Below are 16,586 nucleotides of genomic sequence, written 5' to 3'. Positions count from 1 at the left end.
TTCGAAGCATGTCAACCGCTGTTTAAAATCAATTTTTACGACATTTTTCTCGTAGAAAAGCGATAATATTCCGACAGGGAATCTCCTTTTCGGCAAACAGAGGAAAAAATCCCAAAGGCGGGGGCGGTCGGGTCACGCGCATAAGCCCAGTGTCCCTTGATCGGCCACTTGAGAAAGGCGATAATGTGTTTCAGCCTGGGGCTGGAATGACGACATTCTGTTTTTTCCCGGGCTCTGAGCGCCTATGGACGACGTGGGAAGTGTCACGTTAGAGCAGAGATCCTTAGTAAATGATAGAGATGGAAAAGAAGTTCAAGAAATGGTCAGACAGGCCACTTCCTGTAAAGGAATCTCTCAGGTTTTGACCTGCCATTTGAGTTCTGTTATACTCACAGACACCATTCAAACAGTTTTAGAAAATGTAGGGTGTTTTCTATCCATATGTAATAAGTATATGCATATTCTAGTTACTGGGTAGGAGTGGTAACCAGATTAAATCGGGTATGTTTTTTATCCAGCCGTGTCAATACTGCCCCCTAGCCCTAACAGGTTAATAACAATGAAATGGTTGATGAATTCCTATTTCTCTCCTATCCAGACTACCTAGTGCCCCTGCTGTCCTCTGTCTTCATTCTCCTCTGGATTCTAGCGTTGGTCTCAGCCGTCCTCTACTGTGTGCGTCGCCGTCGGAAACATGGCGGTCACCATGGCAACGGGGCCTTGTCGTCCGTGGCAACCGATGACAACACAACCAACAATGTGCGTGAGCAGCTCAACCAGATCAAGAACCCGATCAACGAGAAACACGCCGGAGGCGGAGGCCATCTTACATCATCGGTGGCCATCAAGGACCTTGAGGATAAGAACTCGATCATCGCCAAGGTACGGACACACCACCCCCCGGAGGGGGAGGAGGACAACGATAAAGAGAGACATATGGGGAATAAAGGACGCTTCACGGTTACAGCCAAACAACCTGCCTACACACTGGTGGAGCGGGAAGACCGGGGCCTCAATGGAGGCCTGGGGGCCAACGGGCCCAACGACGGGGACGGCAGGACCACGGTGCAGCCCAGCTCCAAACATCCTAACTGGACTAATAAACAGGACAACAGGGTCCTGGAGACAGCACACAGCATGAACAGGATGGACTACATCGTATAGCAGGAAGTGACATTGAAGGCAGGAAATAAACGCTGTGTAAAGAATTCCCCTTCCTGGACATTATGGTCATCCCGGCAACGTGGTCCTTCTGACCACGCTCTGTAGACACTGTGTTGCCGTGCAACCAAACCCTTTGATCATGCTGAAGAGGACCAGGGGGAGTGTTCTGGGATTTGTAGTTTTGTAGTTCCTAAACTGTTAGGTCATTATTCTGTGACCTACAAGGTTTGTTTTGGATATAATAGATACTTGGGTACGTCAGATGTGGTACCCTGTTTCCTATTTAGTGCACTGCTTTTGACCAGAGCCCTATGGGCCAAGTGTACGTTGTAGGGAATAGGTTGCTGTTTTAGATATAGCCCCTGATCATTTAAAGCTTGCTGGCTACACTGGCAGAGAATGTTGATTTGGTTGGCAGGATAAGAGGTGTTGTGTTTTCACATTTCAACACAACACTTATTCCCTATAAAACACACTACTTTTGAGCAGAGCCTTATGGGATCTGGTCTAAAGTAGTGCACTATGTAGGGAATAGGGTGCCATTTCAGAAACACATAGTTTTAATGTATTTTTCTCTCTCTCCTCTAGTAGGTATAAACTAGTTTTGTTTGCCTTTTCAGCTTTCATACCACAGCAATGTCATGAAATTAAACCAAAATAAATCCAACTTTAGAATTATTTATTCTTTGGGCGGGCAGGGTCGATGACAGCAGTTGCTGGCAATATGAAGAATTTGTGTCGGTTTAGGATGTGTAAATATGTACATTTATTTTTGTATTTTTTATTAATCATTGTGTATATTTGATTTATTAACTTAAATAATAATCAAGAGCCTTAAGATATCATTCCTTTTTATTTATATGTTCTGTCTCTAGATGTAAGGTTTTGACAGCTTAGTTTATTTTTTGATAATGAACATGTTTTTCTTTCACAAAATGCCCCCAAAAAAATGAATGCCTGAAATATTTATTTTTTTTTAATGATTCTACAGCGTTCATTGTTGCTTAGACTTTGCAGGCTAGAGGGGAAGAAGAAATAAAAACAAAATACAAATAAATGGTTGCTTTGGGTTGTAAACGATTCAGAGATTGAGTGTAGTGGCATACATTTTCCTTGTCACTACTAATTGAACAAAAAGCTTTTAGCAGCATCTTAAGTCACTCAGAAAACTGAAAAACAAGTATATCTGCCAATCACGCATAAAGTCATAGCTAGACCAAGGACTTGTCCCACATGGCACCCTATTCCCTATGGGCCCTGGTCAAAAGTAGTGCACTATAAAGGGAATAGGGTGTCATCTGGGATGTAACTCAATCATACTTGAATGGTAGAGGGTCAAAAGTCCCGGATCGGTTTGTGCTATCAAATCCATTAATCCATTGCATGCATGATTTGGCAAGATGGCACAAACCGAACAGGGCCCGTATTCTTAAATTATTTCAGAATAGGAGAGCTTATCTAGGATCTAGGAACATCAAAAGTCTAGTGGTGTATTTATTATAATTTTAGCTTGCTAACTAATTGATGCTGGTCTAGGATCAGTTTTTTTCCTTTCAGATAATAATGAAAAACATTCATATAAATGTTTTTTATTATTATCTGAAAGGAAAAAAACTGATCCTAGACCAGCATCAATTAGTTAGCCAGCTAAAATTATAATAAATACACCACCAGACTTTTGATGTTCGTGTCCATATTCTGTTAACTTACACCCAGATAATGTTGTCTCATCCTGGTATTTGTGGGAGAGAACAAACACCTCAAGCAGACCGTTTAAAAAAAAAAAAAAAAAAAAGCTTCCTATTTCCTCATTGGCTGCGGTCTACTCACATGAATATATTTTATGCCCGTTATATGCCCACACTATTAAAACACGGACAAGCTGCTTAACATACTTCATTATTTTTTAAGAAGGAAAACTTTCACTCATTAATTATACGTGATAATTCTTTAAAAATTGAGAAACAGTGGACATGAGAAAGCTAAACTTGCTAAACTTCTGTTTTTGGTTGTTGACCCAGTTGGACAATGTTCCAAGTTTTATTTTTCAAAAAAATAAGTTATTTACAACTATTTAGTCAATTTAGCTAGTTCAAGCATTGACCCTGCTTGGTAGTGTGCTGGCGGAAGACTGTTCTTCTGTTTCTGTTTCAACTATTATGACGGACATGTTTTCTCTTTATGAGATCATGGCAACATTCATTTCCTGTCCTTTTTACACCCTTGTGTTATGAGAATGTATTATGTGTTGATGTTGCAATTCTGCCAATATTTTGAAAGTCAATATTTATTAAATATTTTTTATGAAAAGAGAAATTAAACTGTCACCGTTCTGGAGTCATGTTCTGAGTAAAATATGTGAATGAATAAAACAATTGATCGTGAGGTTAGATAATCAAATCAATAAAAAAAATTGTATTGTCACATGCTTCATAAACAGGTTTAGACTAACAATTAAATGCTTAAGAGATTAACGCTATCCGCCATAGTATTAACACAGCATCTGCACACACACTTTATACTCTGAAAAGTGGGAACATACTGTATCTGTGAAGTAGTTTTATTTTATTTTTTTACAGTACCCCAAAATTTGTCCGTTTATTGGACCATGGGAAAAATAGCTACTGTGTAAATAGCTACTGTGGTTTTGATTGAATTGAGCCGTCGAGGGTCTTTACACTATCCCAGACACTTTTAACCATACAAGTTAGAGAGTATGTGTGTGTCCAAAATGGCACCCTATTCCCTAAGTAGTGCACTATACATTTAATATTATTCTACTCCAAAATGTTTAGCCAATAACCAGACAATTTGGGGAAGGTTCTTAGACTGAAACTACCGTGGGAATATCTCAGACTAGCGTGGGAACAACTTAATAGTGAGCAACAAGGTCTCATTGTAAGCTTCTGAGTTGACTAATGATTAATGTAGGTTGGAGCTAAACTCCTTTCAATCAGACCAACAGGCCTGAAGATTGACATTGTTCCAGAAATATCCTCCTAGGTCCAAATGATCCTGAACAGGGCTGGGGTGAATTCCATTTAATTTAGTCAATTCAGGAAGTGAACTGAACATTTTGTGAATTTGAATGGAATTGGTCCCAACATTGATCCCTGGGGTACTCCTGCACTTTTAAAAGTTAACTAGGACCCAGATGATATATTCCAAACCTCATCACCTGATCTTCACTCTACCACACAGTGGGCTATGGATCTGAGACGGAGATGCCCAGAAGCCCACTAGATTGTGGTGTGTTGCGGAAGGGGGACAGACTAACATCTTTAACAGAAAGGATTAGACCAAGGCCTTACCAGATTATCAACACATTTCCTGATAATTATCTTCAAATCATAACTGTGCCACACTGAGTCATGGAGCTAAAACTGAGATCCTTGTATGACTACTAGATGGTAGTGCAGCAGTTGAATCAGGTTTAGGATAGCCATTTGTAAGGATTAAAGCCAAAATAAAAGCCCAGCGGACAGTTTTCCCAAAAGCATCTCAAGGCAAAGTTCATCGTTAGAACCTTCATAGGAGCATCATTAAATCTCTGAGGTGTTTCCCCAAAACAATTGTTACTGAAGTTACACTTAACCCTCTTGTTGTGTTCCGGTAGAATTGGACCCGATTTACAAGTTTTCTCTCTGAAAAATGTAGTTCATTTAAATCTGATTGTCATAAGGTTCCATGACTTTGTCCACACAGGGCATCTGAACACACAACATACATTTGGATAATTTTCATTACATTTTGGGTGTTTTATTTAACTTTTGTATACCTGTGGTGTTCCCCAATATAATCTTTCCCCCACAAGAACCACACCTGTTGGCATTCTCACAAACAATCGCAACATTGTTTCAATAATATATAGAACTTTTCTCGCAGCTCTGGTATGTAAAGCATTTTTGAGGCCTTGCTTACAATTCATTCTGTGGCAGCACAATGACCAAACAATATACTGTATGTGAGGCTCTTGATCATATCTTTGATCATGACACCGGTGAGGAGGAGAGAGTCCTTGTTAAACTTCGACACAAAGTAGTCTGTGATAAATAGCACAATATGTTTCATCTGAGTATTTGTTATAGTCAAAATAATCCACACATTGTTTTTTTTTTTACACAATAATGAGTTGTATGAGCTCAGGTCAACGAGGCCTTCCGGCCATAAATAGCAAATAGAAGTTCAAAACTTGTAATGTTCACAAGAACTTAAGTTGATAAAAAGATGTAACACAACATTAGGTGATAATACACAGTGAGGGGAAAAAAGTATTTGCTGATTTTGTACATTTGCCCACTGTAATGGCTGTCGGGAGAGAGAGTAGACCAAGGCGCAGCGGAGTTAGTGTTCATCATTGAATTTAATAACAGAAAGAACACTATACAAAACAAAACAAGAAAACCGACAGCCAAACAGTCCTGTCAGGTGCAAACCACACAACAGAAACAATTACCCACAAAACCCCAACGGAAAAACAGGCACTTATGTGTGACTCCCAATCAGCAACAACACTCTACAGCTGTGCCTGATTGGAAGCCACACGGCCAAAATCAATGAAACAAACCAACATAGAAAAATGCACATAGAACACCCACCCAATGTAACACCCTGGCCTAACCAAAATAAAGAACAAAAACCCCTCTATGGCCAGGGCGTTACACCCACTGACAAAGAAATGATCAGTCTATAATTTTAATGGTAGGTTTATTTGAACAGCGAGAGACAGAATAACAACAAAAAAATCCAGAAAAACACATGTCAAAAATGTTATAAATTGATTAGCATTTTAATGAGGGAAATAAGTATTTGACCCCTCTGCAAAACATGACTTAGTACTTGGTGGCAAAACCCTTGTTGGCAATCACAGACGTCAGACGTTTCTTGTAGTTGGCCACCAGGTTTGCACACATCTCAGGAGGGATTTTGTCCCACTCCTCTTTGCAGATCTTCTCCAAGTCATTAAGGTTTCGAGGCTGACGTTTGGCAACTCGAACCTTCAGCTCCCTCCACAGATTTTCTATGGGATAAGGTCTGGAGACTGGCTAGGCCACTCCAGGACCTTAATGTGCTTCTTCTTGAGCCACTCCTTTGTTGCCTTGGTCGTGTGTTTTGGGTCATTGTCATGCTGGAATACCCATCCACGACCCATTTTCAATGCCCTGGCTGAGGGAAGGAGGTTCTCACCCAAGATTTGACGGTACATGGCCCCGTCCATCGTCCCTTTGATGCGGTGAAGTTGTCCTGTCCCCTTAGCAGAAAAACACCCCCAAAGCATGTTTCCACCTCCATGTTTGACGGTGGGGATGGTGTTCTTTGGGTCATAGGCAGCATTCCTCCTCCTCCAAACACAGCGAGTTGAGTTGATGCCAAAGAGCTCCATTTTGGTCTCATCTGACCACAACACTTTCACCCAGTTGTCCTCATTCAGATGTTCATTGGCAAACTTCAGACGGGCATGTATATGTGCTTTCTTGAGCAGGGGGACATTGTGGGCGCTGCAGGATTTCAGTCCTTCACAGCATAGTGTGTTACCAATTGTTTTCTTGGTGACTATGGTCCCAGCTGCCTTGAGATCATTGACAAGATCCTCCCGTGTAGTTCTGGGCTGATTCCTCACCGTTCTCATGATCATTGCAACTCCACGAGGTGAGATCTTGCATGGAGCCCCAGGCCGAGGGAGATTGACAGTTCTTTTGTGTTTCTTCCATTTGCGAATAATCGCACCAACTGTTGTCACCTTCTCACCAAGCTGCTTGGCGATGGTCTTGTAGCCCATTCCAGCCTTGTGTAGGTCTACAATCTTGTCCCTGACATCCTTGGAGAGCTCTTTGGTCTTGGCCATGGTGGAGAGTTTGGAATCTGATTGATTGATTGCTTCTGTGGACAGGTGTCTTTTATACAGGTAACAAACTGAGATTAGGAGCACTCCCTTTAAGAGTGTGCTCCTAATCTGTTTGTTATCTGTATAAAAGACACCTGGGAGCCAGAAATCTTTCTGATTGAGAGGGGGTCAAATACTTATTTCCCTCATTAAAATGCAAATCAATTTATAACAATTTTGACATGCATTTTTCAGGATTTTTTTGTTGTTATTCTGTCTCTCACTGTTCAAATAAACCTACCATTAAAATTATAGACTGATCATTTGTTTGTCAGTGGGCAAACGTACAAAATCAGCAGGGGATCAAATACTTTTTTCCCTCACTGTATGTATTATTATGGATTTATAATCAGCTATAATGGGGCGGTCATTTTGGACCGGGAACACAGAATTAATTAACATGAAACGAACTCAACAGGAGGATTAAACACTTGTGATTTCTTGTGTAGATCTGCTGCAGTGGTTCTTCCTTTAGAAGTTGCGTCGTACTGCAGCACAGCTTGCGGTCTGACGCAGAATTCTATGGCATGTTATTTAAGTGTCAGCCATTGTTGCCATTAATGCTAGTTAGTGCTAGTTTGACCACCAGAGGGCATCTTTGAGAAGATATTGGCTGAACTAGAGAATTTAAAACCTTTTTTTGTAAGAACATAGTATATGGGATAGATTTTTTGAAATGTAGCTTAATTAATTTGATTAATATTATGGTGTTTCTATTCCAATAAAAACAGAAAACCAAACACTCTGGGTTTCTGTTAGGAAAATATGGCGCTGTACAACGTGATTGGTCGGGAGTAGGCTACTAAGTGACTGCGAGTGAAAAGCAAAAATAATCCTAACATTTCCACACCCTAATTGTAAAGTATGTTAACCAATAACCAAACGGAGATTCAGTGAAAATGAAAAGAGCTGCGCGAAACGGTGCTGAAATAGTTGACCACGCCTGGGTGCTTCAAATCCTATTATAACAAATAGATGACTTTGGGTGTTCCAGTAAGCAACACTTTGTTGACTTTATTCCGCTCTTTCTGTCATGATATTTATTCCTGCAGTAATTCGTTATGGATCCATCCAGATGTGGTTAGAAAACAAGGCATTTGGTGGACTCCGTAAGATTCAATTGTCCTGCTGATAGCCCATCAAAGGTGGATGGCTTCTTTTGTATTCTTAAAATAACTCCAGCACAGAGAAGACAAAGGATTCTTGAATAATTAAACATGTTGGTAAAATACTGTTAGACTTGGGGATTATGGTCACAGACAGTGCTATTCGCAAACACTAATAATAATAATTGTTGGACAGCAGATCGGCTCTTGGAACTCATTAAGAGGCGGCTTCTGTCTTCAAAGAAATCTGCAGAGCTGGGAAGGTTGCATCCCCATAAATATAACATTCTGTTGGTTGCAAGAATTTTGTATAATAATTTAAATAGAAAAATTCTGAGTTTTGAATCCGGTGTCGTTTGCGTGTTAATTCATAAACTATGTGCCATGGAATAGGTTCATCAAAAATCTCTTCCCAACTATTTTGCAATTTATATGGCATAGCTGTCAATTTTTTGGTCCTTAAATGAAACTGGTATATATTTTTATTTATCATAATTCTCTTTAACTAATTTTGGTCTTTAATGCAGGGCCGACAGACAAGTTCCTTACTTTTTCCCCCTTCCACTTGCCTCTTCCATTTTTGTGGTAATGCTGCAATTAGTTGGTTGTAATGTTGGGCAGAGCAGACATTTCCATAAATCTGTGTTTGCTGCCTGTCTGACACAACTCCACCAGTCCTATTTATGATGTAATTTACAAAGATTATACCTTTTTAAAACATTTTTATCAATTAGTATTTTTTTGTTTAACCACACTATTTGTTGTATTATTATTTTTTCTAGTGGATTAAACTGAAATTGCAACCAACGTTCTATGGCTTTAAATGGTTTAAAAAACAATATTTTAGAGATGATTTCAAGTTGGGGGGCTTTGTTTTCACAACTAGCCGAGCTATTAGACTATCCTTTTGTAAAAGTATGAAGAGTCTATTGTCCTGCTAATAGCCCATCATGGAAACGTTGTTTACAGAATTCACAGCCTACAAAATGCCTCCAGCTGTCCATCACTACTGTAAATAAAAACACAGCATCTACAGTGGTACAAATATATTATTGAATTTGATTTTTAAAAAACGCACATAATTTTCAATGTTATACTAACAAGTGGTTGCCATGGTGAATAATCCAATAATATATTGGTATGACACGGCTCTCAGAATTCATTACATTTGAAATAATTTTAAATACATTTAATTAATAAATTCTAAATAAAAATACTTGCAGATCAATAAAATGTCCCTGTTGATTTAATAGCAGGATTCTAAATGAATATCTAAGGGGCATTTTTCATACATCTGCTCTGTTATATTGAGTTATAAATGTAAAACCTTACAGAGAATATCTAAAGGGCATTTATATAATTATAATGCAGAGTTAAAAATAATTGTTGGATAACAGATCGGCTCTCGGAACTCATTAAGAGGCTGTCTTCAATATAATCATTAATTACAAAAAGGTTAAACTGATGGGTTTTAGGCCTGCAGTAGGTTATAACAATCCAGGCCTTCTGGGAATGCTAAGACATTCCAAAAGTTATGAGTGGAGTTACAATTTTGCCTGTCAGTAGTATTAAAATCAACCAATGTCAGCCTTTAAATGCTTTATTATCCCAAATGTTTAAAGTACGTGTGGGCGATGGAAAGAAACAAAATGGTGCAGTTTGAGGCCATGAGGCGGAGTGATGTGAGCGCTGGAGATAAAATAAATGAATACAAAAAAATAAGGCTTGCAACACGCACCTGATTATACATTATGAATAGGATTTATTTTGTTTACATTCTTCATTGTAACCACAATGTCACAAATAATTTAACACACACCACATGTGCAGATTAACTTGCTCAAAACAGTCAAAACATTTATTTATTAAAAAGACTATCAGAAAGAAAATTGCCACTTATTTATTTATGATCCAAAGCTTTACGCTGACATATCCTCGCTGGACTCTTTCATTCCGTTTCTTCTTCACATCAGCAAAGAAGGACTCTGTGTTTCAAAAACTCACTTTCTATAGAGGGGCTGTCACTTTCACACAGCGGTAAATAAAGCCAGTTTGTTATTTAGAATTAGTTCTTTCTGGTTTAAAGGAAGAGAAACCAAAAGCCCGCCGTGCCTATTTTTCAAAAATGGTCAGTCCACATGTCAAGTGTAATTCCCCCATTGTATTTACCAAAGTTTTCTCTAAACTCCAGGACCACCGACAGTTTTTGTTGTTGTTGCCTGATGCAGGACTCTAGTGAGAGACTCTCAGACTGAAAACACCTCCATTAATTTATGAAAAGATAGTCCATTAATTGCCACAGTTCAGACAACCGATAGATCAGCGTTCTAACTCCCCCTTGTGATAGTGTGGTGCAATGACAGAATGCCACCATCTACCACTAACGGCCGCGGCATAAGCTCAAAACTTTTAAAGAACCACTGTGTGTCGTTAGATGCTTTTCTTATTCTTTTATTGTTTTACCCTTTTTTTCTCCCCAATTTCGTGGTATCCAATTGGTCGTTAGTCTTGTCTCATCACTGCAACTCCTGTACAGACTCGGGAGAGGCGAAGGTCGAGAGCCGTGCGTCCTCCGAAACACAACCCAACCAATCCGCACTGCTTCTTGACACAACGCCCACTTTACCCGGAAGCCAGTCGCACCAATGTGTCGGAGGAAACACCGTACACCTGGCAACCTGGTCAGCCTCCGTTGTGCTCGGCCCGCCATAGGAGTCGCTACTGCGCGATGAGACAAGAACATCCCTGCCAGCCAAACCCTCCCCTAAACCCGGACGACGCCTGGCCAATTGTGCGTCACTATATACACAGATCTCTGCTAAACAGAAAATCAAGATGTTTATCGGTCTCTCTGTGACCACCGATAACTTCAGAACCAAGTTACAAATACAAAGTTACAATATTTTAAATTTTTTATTGTTATAATAAACAAAAGGACAAAAGATGCATCAAATGAAAACCCAGATGACTGCATTTAAAGATAAATAACCTACACTGGCCTGTACATTTTAATCATATGGAAATCAATTGAGTGCTATTTTGCCAAGCTACGGTCTAATTTATCCCTCAATATATTGGATGATGTGTATCAATATGAGCCCAATAATGTGTCAAACCTGATTTAGTGCATTATTGTTGGGTTAAGTATTCGAATAAGCAACCTCAAAATGCAGCCACAGGTGATCATGTGTCTCTAGGAGCTGATCTGTCGTCAGTATTGTGGAGTAATTCTAATGTTAATATCAGATTTGAATGGAGAAATCTGATCTGAGAACAGCGATGCCTCTCCATCCTTTTCAGTATCGACACATGTTCCAAAGTGAAGCACTTCAGCGAAACGCACGCCCTGCGTTGGCGTTTAAGGAAACGCACGCATTTTGCATCTTCGGTTGCCGTAGGAAGGGTGTTGATCATCGGTTTAACACATTAGCAGGTTTTAGGGCAGCTTTACCCTGCAAAAAAACCCTCCAACGTCATTGAAGTCCATTTCTATCTGAATTTCAACAAGTCGTTAATTTTCACATTACTGTATATATTGCCCATGAGTTGGAGGCAGGACGGGTCAAGGGATCGGATGCTGCCTGTTTTTCGGGAGGCTGTCTTAGTTACCGTGCCTTCTATCCTAAGTGTACTATCCTACTGTCCTAGGATTTGAACTTGTCTTACATGGCTGACAGGAAAATTAAAATAGCTGTTATTTTGCAAAAATAATATGAAAACCCCTTTTTTCTAAAAGGCTTCAGTCAGTGTTGGTTCAGTTCCTCCCTCTAGATTCTCCCCAGCCTGTCTGTGTGTTTCCATAAAGACACAGAAATTATCTTCTCACAGGGAGAGGGAACGTCTTTATTAAAACCATAAATGGTAAATCAGTAGTGACACGAACAGAGACAGCATTATGACTAATATACTGGAACGTCAAGGCTGTGGCTAGATGGGGGCCCGGGTTTGGTTCTCTGTTGGAGCCAAACAGAACCAAGGAGAGCCCCGGGGGGAAGAGCCAGAGGAGGGGCCTGGGCTGGTCAGTTGCCTTCTCTGATAGGGTGGGGGCCTTGAGGGCCAGTGTAGCTGTGGAGACCTGGTTGCCAGGAGGGGAATAGGTTGGTTGATTTCTCTGTAAAGCCACACCAGAACCAGTGTAGAAGAGCCTGGGGAGGGGTCAGTGACTGTCATTTAGTGGGGCAAAGTCAGTGGGGGGCTGGGTAGGTTGGTTTCTTTGATGGGCCCTAGCCGAGCCAGGGTGGGGGCCTGGAGGGCCTGAATAGCTGTGGAACCCCAGAGAGGCAGAGAGCCAGGGTGGGGGAGGGCCTGAATAGCTGTGGAACCCCAGAGAGGCAGAGAGCCAGGGTGGGGGAGGGCCTGAATAGCTGTGGAACCCAAGAGAGGCAGAGAGCCAGGGTGGGGGAGGGCCTGAATAGCTGTGGAACCCAAGAGAGGCAGAGAGCCAGGGTGGGGGAGGGCCTGAATAGCTGTGGAACCCCAGAGAGGCAGAGAGCCAGGGTGGGGGAGGGCCTGAATAGCTGTGGAACCCCAGAGAGGCAGAGAGCCGGGGTGGGGGAGGGCCTGAATAGCTGTGGAACCCCAGAGAGGCAGAGAGCCAGGGTGGGGGAGGGCCTGAATAGCTGTGGAACCCAAGAGAGGCAGAGAGCCGGGGTGGGGGAGGGCCTGAATAGCTGTGGAACCCCAGAGAGGCAGAGAGCCAGGGTGGGGGAGGGCCTGATTAGCTGTGGAACCCCAGAGAGGCAGAGAGCCGGGGTGGGGGAGGGCCTGAATAGCTGTGGAACCCCAGAGAGGCAGAGAGCCAGGGTGGGGGAGGGCCTGAATAGCTGTGGAACCTCAGAGAGGCAGAGAGCCGGGGTGGGGGAGGGCCTGAATAGCTGTGGAACCCCAGAGAGGCAGAGAGCCAGGGTGGGGGCCTGGAGGGCCTGAATAGCTGTGGAGCCCCAGAGATCCAGGGGGAAGTGGGTTGACTGGTTTCCCAGGAATCTATCTGGCCGTGGGGCTATGGAGATGGACTGGTCTGGCCCAACCCTGGCCCCTGCCCTCTGGCAACACCAAGAACCCCTCTGGCTACACCTCTATTATCCCCACATGCAAAACATAGTTAAAATACAGTTGAATTGTTGAATAGATACCAATACATATTGAAAACAGTTTGATATTGAGTAGTACAAAGGGCTTCTAAGAGATAAGCCTGACACTCCGTGGTACTGTAACCTGTGTGAATATAGTACATAACAGTATTTACTGTACATGCAAAACCTTTCAGAATGAGAGAGTGTCTGACAGACCAACCAATCTACACATGTCTTCTATGCAATTATATGGTTATTTTTACCCTTGATTATTGTTGTTATTGACAATATTGATTATTATGTTTACATTGTGTGTCGAGAGAGAGAGAGAGAGAGAGAGAGAGAGAGAGAGAGAGAGAGAGAGAGAGAGAGAGAGAGAGAGAGAGAGAGAGAGAGAGAGAGAGAGAGAGAGAGAGAGAGAGAGAGAGATATCATAGCTAGGGCTTAGAGCAGAGGATACTGGAGGGTTCAGATGCCTAGGAGTCAGTCAGAGGATACTGGAGGGTTCAGATGCCTAGGAGCCAGTCAGAGGATACAGGAGGGTTCAGATGCCTAGGAGCCAGTCAGAGGATACTGGAGGGTTCAGATGCCTAGGAGTCAGTCAGAGGATACTGGAGGGTTCAGATGCCTAGGAGTCAGTCAGAGGATACTGGAGGGTTCAGATGCCTAGGAGTCAGTCAGAGGATACTGGAAGGTTCAGATGCCTAGGAGTCAGTCAGAGGATACTGGAAGGTTCAGATGCCTAGGAGTCAGTCAGAGGATACTGGAAGGTTCAGATGCCTAGGAGTCAGTCAGAGGATACTGGAAGGTTCAGATGCCTAGGAGTCAGTCAGAGGATACTGGAAGGTTCAGATGCCTAGGAGTCAGTCAGAGGATACTGGAAGGTTCAGATGCCTAGGAGTCAGTCAGACATCAAGTCCCAAAGGGAACCCTATTTCCACATGTGCAATACAGCAGTGCTCTATATAGGGAATAGGGTGCCATAGGGCTCTGGTCTAAAGTAGTGCACTATATAGGGAATAGGGTGCCATTTGGGACACAGACCGTGACATCCCACTACTGCAGTAGGTCTCCTGCCTGTCTCAACAGTTCTTTAACCTTTAACGCAAAACCAAATCTAAACTTCAATGAAATGTTTTTCTGGTTTTTGACTTAAGTCTTTTTCTGACCACGTCTTCTGCTTTAAGGGTGGAGAGAGAGGGCCACGTTGGTCTGCTTTAAGGGTGGAGAGAGGGCCACGTTGGTCTGGTTTAAGGGTGGAGAGAGGGCCACGTTGGTCTGCTTTAAGGGTGGAGAGAGAGTCACGTTGGTCTGCTTTAAGGGTGGAGAGAGAGGGCCACGTTGGTCTGCTTTAAGGGTGGAGAGAGGGCCACGTTGGTCTGGTTTAAGGGTGGAGAGAGAGGGCCACGTTGGTCTGGTTTAAGGGTGGAGAGAGAGGGCCACGTTGGTCTGCTTTAAGGGTGGAGAGAGAGGGCCACATTGGTCTGCTTTAAGGGCGGAGAGAGAGGGCCACGTTGGTCTGCTTTAAGGGCGGAGAGAGAGGGCCACGTTGGTCTGCTTTAAGGGTGGAGAGAGAGGGCCACGTTGGTCTGCTTTAAGGGTGGAGAGAGAGGGCCACGTTGGTCTGCTTTAAGGGTGGAGAGAGAGGGCCACGTTGGTCTGCTTTAAGGGTGGAGAGAGAGGGTCACGTTGGTCTGCTTTAAGGGCGGAGAGAGAGGGCCACTTTGGTCTGCTTTAAGGGTGGAGAGAGAGGGCCACTTTGGTCTGCTTTAAGGGTGGAGGGAGAGGGCCACGTTGGTCTGCTTTAAGGGTGGAGAGTGGGCCACGTTGGTCTGCTTTAAGGGTGGAGAGAGAGAGGGCCACGTTGCATCCATGTCAACTATTTGACAATCCAAAACACATCTGCCATGTTCTGTTAAGCAATTGATGTTTGAGTATAAGTGTTTGTATACAACTGTCCGTGTGTCTGTGAGAGAGAGGGGAATTGTTTTGTGTATTGGAATGGGTACTGTCCGTGTGCCAACTCGTGTGTGTGTGTGTGTGTGTGTGTGGGTAAACACACATCTGCCACAATACCATCTCTATCCCTGGCATCAGGCATCTTTACTGTACCCTCAAGCTCTCCCCCTCCCCAGTCTCTCCTCTCTCCGTCTCTCTCCTCCTCAGTCTCACCCTCTTTACTTCTTCAGCCGTCGTAATCTGGATGGTCTGGTCACATTCTCCCTCTCTTCCTCTCCCACTTCCCTCTCTTCTCCTCTCCTACTCTCCTTCCCTCCATTATATTCCCTCTCTACTCCTCTCTTCCCCTCCATAATCTTTCCCCTCTTCTCCTCTCCTCTCCTCCTCCTCCCTCCATTCTCCCTCCCCTCCTCTCCCTCCCCTATGACGCCGGTGTGTGTGGAAGCAATAGACAGGGCTGAGGAGACTACATCCTTGACAGATCGGCCTCTCAGACCTGCGGCAGGACTGTTCTGGTTCGTCTGCTCTGTGTTATTGCTGCTTGTGAGAGGAAGGAGACTCTGGGACTGTTTCCCTGGAGTAAGCAGCTCCACTTCCACTGCGGTTTGAGAGGTTTGGGACTGGGTCCGTTCTGGGGTTGGCACTGGGGAAAGAGCAGGGGCTGGGAGAGAGGAGAGAGTGGCTGTGGACTGGTCCTTCTCTGGGGCTGGGGAAGAGGCTGGGTATGGGAGAAAGGAGAGAGAGGATGGGGCTGTGGACTGGTCCTTCTCTGGGGCTGGGGAAGAGGCTGGAGTATAGAGCATTGGGGCTGGGAACAAGGCTGCAGCTGGGGCCGGGGATGGGAAAGCCTTGGACTCTGTCTTGGCGCTGGATTTGACCAGAGGTGGACGAGGAGACGACAGAGAAGGAGGAGGGAGAGGGTTGGAGGATACAGCTGAGTGTGTTGGTATTATGAGCTCATTGGAGGAACAAGCTACTAGAGGTGGCCCAAGGCACACCCTCTTGGCCCCGGGAGGGTCTTCCCCTGGGACCCTGCTGGGTTTGTCTTCACCACCCTGAAACTGGGACTGACTCAGCACTGTCTCTCTGGGGTCAGTGTTCCCTGGGAGCCCAACACTCTCTCTTTGCTGCCCCTCTGTGAGTCCCACCCCTCCCACAGCCCCGGCCTGTACTGTGGGGTCAGTGGATGTTGTGGGATGGCCGTGGGGCAGCACTGCCTCTGCGGTAAGGCTGGGCTGGCCTGTCGGTGGCTGGGGCTCCGCACCCTGTTCTCCTGGGACTCTGTTCTGCTCAGAGTGCAGTTTCTTCCCCAGGATTGATCCGTAGGGCAGAAGTTGGGTTTCTGGTTGGGGCCTGGCGTTCGCGTGCCTGGCTCTGAAACAGGGAACAGACATGGAAGAT

The 16,586-nt window shown here is 43.8% G+C and overlaps 2 protein-coding genes across 4 annotated transcripts in view; one reads left to right on the top strand and one right to left on the bottom strand.

Annotated features, from left to right (window-relative positions):
* jag1b (jagged canonical Notch ligand 1b) overlaps nt 1-3,501 on the top strand; it is an 85,256-nt gene extending 81,755 nt beyond the window's left edge. Inside the window, exon 26 of the mRNA XM_082965519.1 lies at nt 599-3,501. Within this exon, the coding sequence (XP_082821645.1) occupies nt 599-1,164 (566 nt within the window). The 3' untranslated portion in view covers nt 1,165-3,501. The remainder of the gene's footprint in view (nt 1-598) is intronic.
* Nucleotides 3,502-11,968: 8,467 nt separating this feature from the next.
* Nucleotides 11,969-16,586, bottom strand: part of slx4ip (SLX4 interacting protein) — a 127,423-nt gene continuing 122,805 nt past the window's right edge. For all 3 annotated transcript variants that reach the window (XM_045702279.2, XM_045702278.2, XM_045702280.2), the window contains one exon: nt 11,969-16,559. In XM_045702279.2, coding sequence (XP_045558235.1) covers nt 15,404-16,559 — 1,156 coding nt within the window. In that variant the 3' untranslated portion in view covers nt 11,969-15,403. The remainder of the gene's footprint in view (nt 16,560-16,586) is intronic.

This window comes from Salmo salar, chromosome 19 (assembly GCF_965601325.2).
Source record: "Salmo salar chromosome 19, fSalSal1, whole genome shotgun sequence".
Classification (NCBI taxonomy): domain Eukaryota; kingdom Metazoa; phylum Chordata; class Actinopteri; order Salmoniformes; family Salmonidae; genus Salmo; species Salmo salar.
This window is presented reverse-complemented; position numbering and strand designations above follow the sequence as displayed.